The following is a 13,088-nucleotide window of genomic DNA, read 5'->3' as shown; positions in this document are numbered from 1 at the left end:
TTTCTTTGTGTAATATTTCTCGAGTTTATTATGTTTCTCCCCATACATGGTAAAATTTAACAATAGAAACGTGGATTAAAACATATTTATTTGTCAGAACAATGGAGAAAAATTGTTTTCGTAACTAAACCTCTCAGTGTCCTGATGAAGGTTTTCACTGGAAGATGGACATAAAGAGTTTCTGTGACTGCAGCAGTTTAGTGGGACTACAGAGTTAGTAAGTCCACATGTAGTTGTTGTGTGGACGACTTCCAACCCCACTACTCTGTCTGCACCATAGAGCACAGAGGGACAATATCTATGGAATAAAGAGGATTGAACATGTGACACAGAATGAACAAGTCAACAAATGTGAGATGACTCTGAGGATCAGGAAGAACATTTCAGAGTTTGACAAACAGCTTCATCCCAACACTACACACCTCTCTGTCATCAGAGGAAGCAGGAAATCTTCTTCTCACAGATCCAGTTTTTAACATGATTATCATAATAATCATGTTCACTTCTCCATCTTCCTTGTTGATCACAGCATGATGCAAAATACCCAGTGGGATGTTTCTCTCCTGTCGCCCAGAAGCTGTGGAACAAATCAAACGTTGTTTTTGACTTTGATAAATTCATGATTATTTTCACTTTCAAATAAAGTTAAATCTCATTTTAATGATTTGAAATAGTGTCATGTTAGTAACTATGTAGGGGATTTGCTGACACCACAAGGATCCCAGATGTGAACTGAAACCTGGATCCAGGACTCTGAGATCTCCTCCATTGATTCCAATCAAAGTTAGTGACTCTGCTCAGACTCCAGCAGCATTTAGTGTCTTCCTGCTCTGATTCCTGCTTTTTAAAGCCACTGCACATGTTCAGTAGTGTTTCTCTCTCTGAGCCCAGTCACTGTCTGTTAGACTTTTCACTTTGTCAACAGGTTTCCTCACATCACTTTCAGCTTTGTCTCTGAGGAAAAGACAGCAGCAGAATCCATCCCTGGGACTAATGATCATATTCAGCTTTTTCCTTCATCTGTTCTTCACTTTCTAAAGAGCAGAGAAGAGGCAGCTGCTCCTTCATGCTGAGATCAAGTTCAAGAAAGTTTGACTCTAAATGTTGAAGCTAGTTTTTCTTCCACCATGTTTGTTCTGTGTGAGGATACAGAGAGCAGCACACACATTCAATCCTCTGAACTGTGACCAGAGCTTTGAACCATGTTTCAATCCTGACTCATTGTTACTGCAGCTCATCACAGACTGGAGATGAAGAGAGTTCATAGAAAGATTTTTCCAAAGAGATTTGGATCATTTTGTCACTGTCCTACATTTTAACACATGATCCTATTAGCTCCTAAAAATGACTCTGATGTCACTGTATTAGAAAGAAAATCTGTCTCACGTTTCTGTCAGTTGTGATCCATCCACCCATTCCCATTGATATTGTGTCTCTGACCATTGTTGCCATAGACCAATCCAGAAGTCTTCATGCTGATTCAGCTCGGTGACAAAGTCCTAACAGAAAGTCAATAATCAGTTCTTCTTTCATCATTCAGTTTTTCTGTTCTAGTAACATCATCATATGACTCTGTGTGAAGGAACATTTGAATCTGTTACAACTTGGAGGAAAAGAAAAGTTGTAACAACAATTGTTTGAATGGAACTAAAGTTAATATTTTCTATGAGCAGAATGTATTTGTTGTGTTTCAATAACATGTAAGTGTTTATTTTACATTTCATTGTTCATGCAGAAGCTTTTTGAATCATTCACATCTTTTTCTTTTGTTCATTTAACTGAGATCAGGGCTCCTAGTTATAGTTCATCAAAATTCTCCCATATTCATGTGACTTTTCATTGTAAATAAAAACTGACAGCAGGTCAGAAACACACACACACACTAACACACACACACTCACACACACACATTAAGACACACACACACTCACACACACACATTAAGACACACACACACACATTAACACACAGACACACACACACACACACATTAACACACAGACACACACACACACACATTAACACACACACATTAACACACACACTCACACACACACACATTAACACACAAACACTCACACACACACACACACACATTAACACACACACACTGACACACACACACACACATTAACACACACACACACTAACAAACACACACTCACACACACCCACTAACAAACACACACACACACACACACTAACACACACACACATTAACACACACACACTCACACACACACACATTAACACACACACACTCACACACACACACACATTAACACACACACACTCACACACATATACACATACATTTACACACACACATATTAACACACACACACACACACACTCATTAACACACACACACTAACACACACACACTCACGCACACATTAACACATTAACACACACATACATTAACACACACACACACACTTACACACACACACACACATTAACACACACACACATTAACACACACACACACACACACACACATTAACACACACATTAACACACACACACACACACATTAACACACACATTAACACACACACACATACACACACACACATACACACACACACACACACATTAACACACACACAATAACACACACACACACACATACACATTAACACACACACACACACGAACACACACATACATTAACACACACACACACACACACACATTAACGCACAAACACACAAACATTAACACACACACACACACACACACACACACACACACACACACACACACACACTCACTTGTTCCTCTTTGCTGTTGATAATCACCAGATCTGATTCTCTCTTCACACAGTCTTTTCTGCTCTCAAGCCAACTTTTCTTCTCAGTGGATTTAAAGTAACAACTGCATCCAAATCTCTTCCATCCTTCAGGACACAACTTCCCTTAATGTCAAACAAATGTTTAAAGACAGATTTCATGTCATTCAGTATCAGAATGATGATGATCTGTAGTGTCACTGTGTAAAATAAGATCTTAATCTGCTGCTTTTCTCTTTCAGCTTCAGTTTAGAAAGAAGTTAAAACTCAGATTTTTAAGTGATGACCTGCAACAGAAATATCCACATAGAAAAATGTTCAACAAAATGAAACAACTCTAACTGAACATAAAGGCAGATTTAAGTCATATCATGGAAATTACTTTAATCCTGGTTTTAGTTTTTAAACTTTTCTCACCTTGAGTTTTGTCTTTCAGCTGCTTTATTTCATCCTGTAACTGACTGTTGGTGACTGACGTGTCTTAAAAACAACATTATGACAACAAAACAATATGAATCCTGTCATGTCTCAACGTAACATGAAGGTGAATCTTGTGTATGATGATATTTGGTCATGATTTCAAAATCTAACATGACATTTTGTCCTGGAGCTCATTGTAGCTTTTGGTCAGGTTGTCAATCCTGGATTGAAGCTCTTTTTCTTTGGTGACTGAATGAAATGATGAGAAACACAAAACCAAAGAAACAATGAGTCTCTGTAACTGAGTATTGTTGACTGCTGTCTTTGTATTAGAACAGTAGAAAAACACTATGAGAACATGGAAACATTGTGAAGTTGGATCCTGAAGTTTTACCCTGGAGCTGCTTGATGAGATGCTGTGACTGATTGTATCTGTGACTCAGGTTGTTGAGTTTCTCCAAACCATTTTTCTCCAAAGTGACTAAAATATCTGGAGGGAAAAACCAAATCCAAACAGATCAAAACCATGAAATCATTGTGTTTTAAATACAGCATATTGAAGTTTCCTGAGCACGTTAAAGTGTCACTGTCACACTTAATAACACTAGTAACTTGTTGAAGCCACTGTTCTTTAACCTGCTGTGATAAACTCACTCAGGGAGTCGTGACTAGAGCCAACAAAGAACCAACACAAATGTCTGTAACGTTAAATACTTGTTTTTAAAGGATTTCAACTTCACCAAGTGCAGTGACTTTAAACAGAAGCAGAAATCACTTTATTTCTGCTGTCGTCACAAAGTAGATGTTGTTCTGTGAACATGTTGTTGTGTTTTTACTGAGAAATTCAGTATCAACATATTTCCAATCTGCCAAATCCACTAATTAACTACATGAGCACATGACATTATTAGAAAACATGTAGCACTTTAAATTATGGGACAAAATGTCAATATTTACTTTTGCTTTGTTAAAATTGTGAATTATTAGTCAGTGTTTTTTCTAAAACCTCTGAAAAAACTTTGTGTCCCATGAAGGTTCCTGCAGCACCTTCATTCATATGATGTGGAAACTGTTCCAAAAGTGAGACACTAGAGGGCAAAGTATATTCACATTTCCATATTTTATTTAGCAGACTTTTATCCAAAGTTACTTACAAGTGAGGAACAAAGCATCAGAAAAGTCAAGGAGAAAACGTTAAGTGCAATGAGATGAAGTGTTGATTGGAAAAGGTTTGCTTGTGTGTTCTTCAGTTTGCCAGTGCTTTATGCTTAGTTTGTTCGTGTCTGCCTCCCCTTAGTTCTTGTGTTTATGTGTTTCCCCCAACTGTGTTACTTTGGTATCTTTCCCTTCCAGTGTGTTTTAAGTTGTGCTCCGTTTTACTTTAATCATTATTACATGTGATCCTTTGTTCAGTGGTTTGTGTCCTGTTATATTCCTGTTAGTCTCCTTAGTCTTCCCCTTGTGTTTACCTGCTTTAGTAGTTTAACGTTGATCTGTGCCTTATTTATTTAGTAGCCTTTGTTTGTTCTTTCATTTCTTAGTCTAACTTGTCCCTGAGCCTTAGTTGTGTTTATTTTGGTAATTCTGTCCCCTCTTGTTTTCAACGTCCACTCTGTTGTCACCTTAGATTCTATTAAGTTAACTCCTTTCGTGTGCTGGTCCTGTTCCAAATCCGGTTTCTAGTATCCTCCTGTTAGGAGCAACTTCTGTTCACCATCTAAATCTCTGTCAATAAAAGCCCCTTATTGCAATCCCTCTCACAGTCTCTTCACTTGGGTCCTCCCTTAACCAAAATCGTGACAGTAGGATCTGGCCAGACTAAGACCCAGAGACGTGCGAGTGGTTTTTCTTTCATTTTCTTTTTTCCTTCCCCCCCATGGATGCCACGAAGGCATTAATGTCTGTCTTGGGGTCTAGACCCCAGACTCAAGACCAGACTCCGGTCCTGACCGGTTATGAAGGGACCCGTCTGGCATTCTGTTCTCCAGGCGTGGGCCCGTGACGTAGAAGGTCACCCCTGGTCTGCCCCTGACACTACCCCTGAGTCTGCCACAGCACCGCCTGCCCCTAGGCCAGCCTGCTGCCCACCTATTCCTGTTTTGGCTCCCGTAAAGTTGACTCCACCAATACCTGAGGTGTCAGCTCTATCGATTCTGCTGTTCCTGCTCCTGTCACTGTCCCAGCTCCTGCCTCTGGCCCAGTCAGCATCTCACCCGGCCCTGGCTATGCACCTGTCCCTGTTTGCTCAGGTCCGGTCCAGAAGTCTGGGTCAGCCACTACTCCACCTGCTCCTGTTTCGGGGAGAGTCGACGCCGCCACCTCAGCTACTTTTCCAGGACAGGTCGACGCAGCCACCTCGGTCCAACCCCCTGGGAGAGCCGACTCCGCCACCTCAGCTCCTGTTCCAGGACAGGTCGACGCCGCCACCTCGGTCCAACCCCCTGGGAGAGCCGACTCCGCCACCTCAGCTCCTGTTCCAGGACAGGTCGACGCCGCCACCTCGGTCCAACCTTTCGACCGGTCAGTGCTCCGCCGGGCCCTGATGCCGATCCTGCTACAGCACCTGCCTCCAGTTCACTCGATGCCTCGCCCAGCCTTGACTCTGGTCCGGGCTCTGTCCCTGTTATCGGCGCCGGGTCGCCCGTGGTCCGGCCTGGCTCTGTTCCTGTTCCTGGCGCCGGGTCGGCCGTGGTCCGGGCTGGTTCTGCTCCTTTTCCTGCTCGTGGCGCCGGGTCGGCCGTGGTCCGACCTGACTCTGTTCCTGCTCCTGGCACCGGGTCGGCCGCGGTCCGGCCTGGTTCTGTTCCTGGCTCTGGGTCGGCCGAGGTCCGGCCCGCGTCGTCGTCTCCGGCCTCCTGTCCGGCCCCCAGAGGGCTTCTGCCGCCGCCGCCGGCCACCTGCCCGGCTCCCTGCTGGGTCTCCTGTCTGGTCCTGGAGGGTTTCAGCCCAAGCTCACCTCCGGTCACCCGCCACCCACCCTGTCATATCATGGAATTTACTTTAATCCTGGTTTTTGGTTGTAGTTTTTAAACTTTTCTCACCTTGAATTTTGTCTTTCAGCTGCTTTATTTCATCCTGTAACTGACTGTTGGTGACTGACGTGTCTTAAAAACAACATTACAACAATATGAATCCTGTTATGTCTCAACGTAACATGAAGCTGAATCTTGTGTATAATGATATTTGGTCATAATTTCAAAATCTTACGTGACATTTTGCCCTGGAGCTCATTGTAGCTTTTGTTCAGGTTGTCAATCCTGGATTGAAGCTCTTTTTCTTTGGTGACTGAATGAAATGATGAGAAACACAAAACCAAAGAAACAATGAGTCTCTGTAACTGAGTATTGTTGACTGCTGTCTTTGTATTAGAACAGTAGAAAAACACTATGAGAACATGGAAACATTGTGAAATTGGATCCTGAAGTTTTACCCTGGAGCTGCTTGATGAGATCGTGTGACTGATTGGAACTGTGATTCAGGTTGTTGAGTTTCTCCAGATCATTTTTCTTTAAAGTCACTAAAATATCTGGAGGGAAAAACCAAATCCAAACAGATCAAAACCATGAAATCATTGTGTTTTAAATACAGCATATTGAAGTTTCCTGAGCACGTTAAAGTGTCACTGTCACACTTAATAACACTAGTAACTTGTTGAAGCCACTGTTCTTTAACCTGCTGTGATAAACTCACTCAGGGAGTCGTGACTAGAGCCAACAAAGAACCAACACAAATGTCTGTAACGTTAAATAGTTGTTTTTAAAGGATTTCAACTTCACCAAGTGCTGTGACTTTAAACAGAAGCAGAAATCACTTTATTTCTGCTGTCGTCACAAAGTAGATGTTGTTCTGTGAACATGTTGTGGTGTTGTGAACATTTTACTGAGAAATTCAGTATCAACATATTTAGAACCTGCCAAATCTACTAATTAACTACATGAGCACATGACATTATTAGAAAACATGTGGCACTTTACATTATGGGACAAAATGTCAATATTTCCTTTTGCTTTGTTGAATTGTGAATTATTAGTCAGTGTTTTTTCCTAAAAAATCTGAAAACATTTTGTGTCCCATAAATGTTTCTGCAGCACCTTCATTCATGTGGAAACTGCCCTCTAGTGTCTCACTTTTGGAACAAGGTATATTCACATTTACATATTTTATTAAGGGACTTTAAACTACAGTATGGAGGGTTTTTACTTTAATTAACTCCAACTGTTTGGTGAACAAAGATTTTTAAACTCCTGCTGTATTAAATGACTCCTGATGACAAGATACTGACATCACCAACTGTTACAGGAACTTTGTTCTTTAACAGTGAGACTGAAGCTGTAAAAGTTATTTGAGTTCCCACAATAATAGTGAACATAATTACTCAAACTCACGAGCTTCTTGTGACCCAAACTTGTCCTGATTTCCATCCTCCATCATCTCCACGTCCATGTTCTCTCTCTCTCCTCTGATATATTTCACCCTCAGATCAGTCAGTTTAAATTTCTGTCGACATGTTGATGAACTAAAGAGCTAAAAACTAAGTGAACTTCTTTGTGACCAGTCTTCACTGTCTGTTTGTGTCTGAGTCAGGCAGCTTTGAACAGAGAGCATCAAGGAAGTAGCAGCAGGACAAACCACAACCACTGACACTTTAAATACATTAGTGTTTTTCTGACATAAATCTTTTTTTGTGTGTTGTAAATATAATTGACTATTTCTGAATTTTATCTGGAAAACTTTTAAAAATATTGAGAAACACAGCTCATGCTCATATTTGTAAATGTTTCCTGGTCATCGTACTAAGATATAAGGTTCATTAGCAGAACTGTGTGCCTGCATATCATTAGCATATAATTATAGGTGTAAAAAGCTGACTTCCTGTCTCAGATCAAACTAAATAAAAACAAGAAGTGTTTCTGACAGGAAATGTGATGTGTGAGCTGTTGCTGCAGTTTGAACTTATTATTCTGTTCAAAGTCCACAAATCTAAGTTTTAAATAAATGTAAAAATTACAGCTTAAAACATGGACAGAGCTACTGGACCTACTCTGACCAATACAATAAAATACAGCTTTATTTATCCCACTCAGTTAGTTTGGAGCTGTTGCACACACACACATACTATTAAACCATCTCATAGTTTGTAAGAATGACAGGACAGATCACTGTGAACTATCTGTATGTGAGTGAATGAAACACCTCGATGCCCCAATGGCACCTGTTCAGATTCCTTTGCTAGGATGTGATCAGGTGAACAGTAGTGATGCTCCATGTGATATCAAAGTTTCAGTGCTTGTGTGGAGCAGAAGGGGAGTTTCCAGCTTTTGTTGAATGTGGACTGTTCTAATTGGACACTTATGTAAATGAAATATCCTATGTTCAGAATGGTTGTTAAACGCATCTTTCTCCCTTTCTCTGTGTTTTAAGTGGACGAGACAAGTGTCAGTCATTTGTGTTGGACAATTAGTGATGCTTAGGACGACCTAACAAGTTTAGGTGAGTGGGAAACTCAAAGAACGAAGCAGGAGGGAAGAGAACAGGAGGAAGGAGCAGAAAACGGAGCCTGACTGAGGGAAGAGACAAAAATACAATATCCATGTTTGGTAAAGTTCCAGTAATGTTGTTGGTTCACTAAACTCCTGAATGTTTCTGTATCTGTATTTTATAAAGTATGGGAGCAGTAGGAGCTGTTTGCTGTCTCTACATTCACTTCATAGACTCTAAGGCCTTCACCACGCTGTGGACTGTAGTTAGCTTAGCTCCTTCATGCTAGCATGGTGAATGTGGGAGACACGTATTACACCAAGCTACTGAGTGAGGACGGTAACTACATCTGACACTGGGAGATTCTGGACACTTGCTGCTTAGAGAAAGACGTTCATTAGTGTTTGTGGGTGTTTGCATCGCTGCCACACACTGCTGCAGTGAAGTGATCAGGACCTGCCGCTGCTCTAGGAGTCTGGTAAATGTCCATACACGTGGACAGCCTCAGGACATGTCTCTCCACCGCACCGCTTGGACACGGCGGGACAGAGAGTTTGAAAAACTGTTGCAAACAGTTCCAAGAGACCAACATGGAGGCCAACGGTATTGTACCATTGTACTGGTTATGAATCCCAGGTATTCAAACTTTTTTCTTCTTTTTACCAATTGAAGGGGAAATTTGAAGGTGGGTAACATCTGACATCAAATACATTTCTACACACTTACATTACCTGGTGCTTTACCTTCATCATAATTTACACACTCTATGTCAGTAGGGTATAATGAGCTTTTCAAAGATGCTTCATGAAATGACATAAATGAAGCTTCATTATGGAATTTGAAATTGATTTTAAACAGCTTCAGATTCACAGTTAATCACAAAAACGACATTATTGTCATTCCTACTTCCTGTAACATAATGAACTTCTCACCAAACACATGAAGATAATTAGATAAAAAGAAGATCCACAGTGAGCTGAGGTGCAAGTACTGGGGCAGGAGGACAGTACTAAACTCAGAGCTATGCAGCTGGAGAACCAGAGGCATAAGATGTTTGTTCCATTTGTGGTTATGCAGAATGTTAATTCATTGTGCAAGAAGACTGATGAACTGGCAGCTGTAGTGAAAAACTAGAGGATTAACAAGGACTGTAGTCTGCTGCTTCACAGAGACGTGGTTAACCAGCAACACTCCAGATGCTAAGTGGAGGGAGACCACAGTATGTCAAACTGAGGGAGTTCACCTCTGGGACTGTGGTCAGCAAAAAGGGGGCACCACAGGGGACTGTGCTCTTTCCTGTCCTGTTCACCCTGTACACATCAGACTTTGGCTACAACTCCAAGTTATGTCCCATGTGAATGACACAGCCATTGTAGAGTTTATCAGGAGGGGGGGTACAGGAGCCTGGTGAAAGACTTTGTGCTATGGTGCAGCTCAAACCATCTGTAGCTGAACAGCTTCAAGACTTTTAGTCCTTTTGTCCCCCAAGCCATCAGTTTAATTCTGCTCAGTACCAAAGTCCAGGGTGCAACAACACAGTCAGCAGTGTCCACCGTCATTGTGCTGTGTTTCATTGGCTTTGTTGCCCTCTTGACCTTTATTAGTCTCATCATGTTCACTTTTATACTGAGCTAACTTAGGTTTATTGGCTTAGTAAAAACTTGGACTGTTACTGTTCATTACTATTTATATTCATATTTTATTTTGTGTATTTCAGCATTTTAAGCTGTGTAAGTTACTGGATGCTTTAAATTTCCCTCAGGATCAATAAAGTACAAATCTAGAACAACCAATCAGAGCAGTTTATCTTACGATGTGTGGACAGGACGATGATCCCAGCTGCCATCAGAAGACACAGCACTGCTAGACACAGAGCAGCTCCTCTGAAAGACTTTCTGTGGACTGGAGGATGATTCTGAGTCTGTGGTCCTACAGAGACAAAACAACATGGAAGCTGGTTGTTACTGATCATCAGCTTTAATCATGGCAGTTTACCCACAAGCATCGTGGTTCAGGTCTGTGGTTGTGGTGGCATCTGTTCAAAATGTCACAGCAACACTAGAGATCAGTGATCTGACAGATTATCATGTTCGTGTTGCATTTGACCACAGAACTGTACAACTGAACAGTCACTTTACACCTCCCACTTCTTCCTGTTGTGTGTTTGTTCCACTCTGTGGTAAAACTCTTTACCAGAGCTGATGCTTCTACAGATCTGCCAACTGAATAAATGTTAAACTGTGACCAGTAGGACTGAAGCCAAAAACTGAACACATTTAGCGACAAAACCCCTGAAAATGACTTTTCTACAGAAACCTGTGTTAGTTTACATGTAGTCAGCAGAAGAGCATCCAACTAACTGAACACACATTTTGCAGCTGTTTCCTACAAACTGTACATGTAGGATATAGATACACAGAGAACAGTGATGGGCTGCAGGTTCTGAATGGAGGAAAAACATCACATATCAGTCTAACATGATCTAAAGCCACTCAAACAAACAAAGTTATTTGTAATATTGATTTGTCATATTTTCCATTAAAATCCTTTAATAGAGAATAAAAGAAAGTTCAGGAAGAGCAACAAGATGAACAGATGTGCAGTAGACGCTGTGTGGACAGAACAGAGCAACAAAGCAGATTTACACCTGTGTCCAATCACTTACCTTCTACCTGTGACTGAATATCAGTGACATCATCTCTGATATCATCTGTGTTCTCGTAGATATCCACCTCTCTTTCCTCCCACTCTCCTCCATCTTCCTCCACCTTTCTTTTGTATCTCACCTTCTTGGAAAAATCTGGTTTGGCGTAAATATCTGAAGACATCTTGAGACTGAGACAGACGGACAGTAGCTGAACTTCACTGACTGTTACTGTGCTGCAGTAAAACTTTAAAGTCTTCTACTGTAGTATAAACTACGACCTGTGGCAGAGAGAAATGCAGTCACATGATCTACTTTACTGATGCTGCTGTCAGGGTTCAACCTTCAGTCTGGTTCAGGAAGTAACAAGAAAACAAATGTGTTCACACCTTTTCATTTATTTGACTGGTGTATAAAAATACAACAGCAGATTAACAGGAAATAAAAAACAGGAAGTGTTTCTTTCTTACAGATGAACAGAATGATTTTAATGAAAGAAACATTTAACAATATACAAAGTGTCAGACCATCAGTCTGTCAGTGACTTAACAACATCATAGTGTCACTAATGCAGAGCAGGCTGCAATGAAAATGGTTGTGGTCAGACTCTGTTTCTATTGGTGCAACCATCAGTACAAAGTGTGTAAAAGTACAACAGACACATAAAATCTAAAAACTCTGATTGATATAAGATAAAGTAGATGAACTCACTGATGGATCATGAGACTATAGTGGGCACAGGCCCAGAGTCCTGGGGGGTCAGTGTGTGTTAATTTAAATATCTGGTCAAAAATGATCACAAACTGAAACAGAGGAGGATTAATGTGAACAGATCAGCGCCCTCACCTGGTAAAGGAGGGAACTGCATTACTCTGAGCTGCTTGATCACTGGCTTCAGCCTCATTGATGTTAAATAGGAGCCAAAATTCGATTTCAGAACATGAAGGCACAGAGAGTTTCAGTTCACTTCTTGCAGATCTTATGTGCTGAGATAAGATACTTCCTGATCTCCTCCCAGCTGGCTGCAACCTTTCTGTGTGGAGTTTGTATCTTCTCCCTGTGCTTGCGTGGGTTTCGTCTGGATACTCCAGCTTCAACCAAAGAGATGTATGTTGGGTTCTTTGGTGACTGAGATGGAAAATAAATCCTACACATTTAGAAATATAGAAATCATGTTTTAACCTATGAACATCATCATAATCTTAAAATAGCTCCTCTACTTACCACATGATGTTATATGGACATGTGATATGAATGAATGAGAATGAAGTGAAACAGACTTTCCTGTGAAGATAATCAGGATTTCAAACATATTGTGAAGAAATGTTTTTAACGTGTGTGTGTGTGTGTGTGTGTGTGTGTGCGTGTCTTTAGTGAATTGCATCAGTCCGTACAGGGTGGAGTCATCAAGATTTAATAATTATAGAATCTACTACTCTCCTTTCGGCTTATCCCGTGAGTTCAGGGTCGCCACAGCGGATCATTGTCCGCATGTTGATTTGGCACAGTTTTTACGCCGGATGCCCTTCCTGACGCAACCCTCCCCAATTTCTACCGGGCTTGGACCGGCACTGCATTGCTGGGGAGGGGGAATGGGCTGTTAGGGGTTCAGGGTCTTGCCCAGGGACACTTCGACATATAGCCAGGGCCGGGGATCGAACCACTTACCCTGTGGTCTGTAAGCAACTGCTTTTACCAACTGAGCTATAGCCGCCCCATTTAATAATTATAGAATATTATAAAATATTATCG

The 13,088-nt window shown here is 41.2% G+C and overlaps 1 protein-coding gene across 1 annotated transcript; it reads right to left on the bottom strand.

Annotated features, from left to right (window-relative positions):
- On the bottom strand, window positions 1–11,666 carry LOC137102403 (uncharacterized). The gene is made up of 13 exons (XM_067481896.1): window positions 11,358–11,666; window positions 10,505–10,621; window positions 6,645–6,740; window positions 6,422–6,499; window positions 6,256–6,318; window positions 5,778–6,170; window positions 5,446–5,685; window positions 3,609–3,704; window positions 3,386–3,463; window positions 3,212–3,274; window positions 2,778–2,920; window positions 1,387–1,499; window positions 1–577 (listed from the first exon to the last, which is right to left on the bottom strand). The coding sequence occupies exons 1-13, from the start codon at window positions 11,518–11,520 to the stop codon at window positions 433–435; spliced, it is 1,788 nt and encodes a 595-aa protein (XP_067337997.1). The 5' UTR covers window positions 11,521–11,666; the 3' UTR covers window positions 1–432.
- Between the last annotated feature and the right edge of the window lie 1,422 nt (window positions 11,667–13,088).

Source organism: Channa argus, chromosome 1, assembly GCF_033026475.1.
Source record: "Channa argus isolate prfri chromosome 1, Channa argus male v1.0, whole genome shotgun sequence".
Taxonomy (NCBI): Eukaryota; Metazoa; Chordata; class Actinopteri; order Anabantiformes; family Channidae; genus Channa; species Channa argus.
This window is presented reverse-complemented; position numbering and strand designations above follow the sequence as displayed.

Bases quoted from the DNA above. Each gene is read 5' to 3' on its own strand.
- LOC137102403 (XM_067481896.1), bottom strand. From the start codon at position 11,520: ATGTCTTCAGATATTTACGCCAAACCAGATTTTTCCAAGAAGGTGAGA. The intron at 3,464-3,608 runs GTAAAACTTCAG...CATTTCATTCAG, and splicing joins TCTCATCAAGCAGCTCCAGG to TCACCAAAGAAAAAGAGCTT. The intron at 2,921-3,211 runs GTGAGAAAAGTT...TTTGACATTAAG, and splicing joins GCTGAAAGACAAAACTCAAG to GGAAGTTGTGTCCTGAAGGA.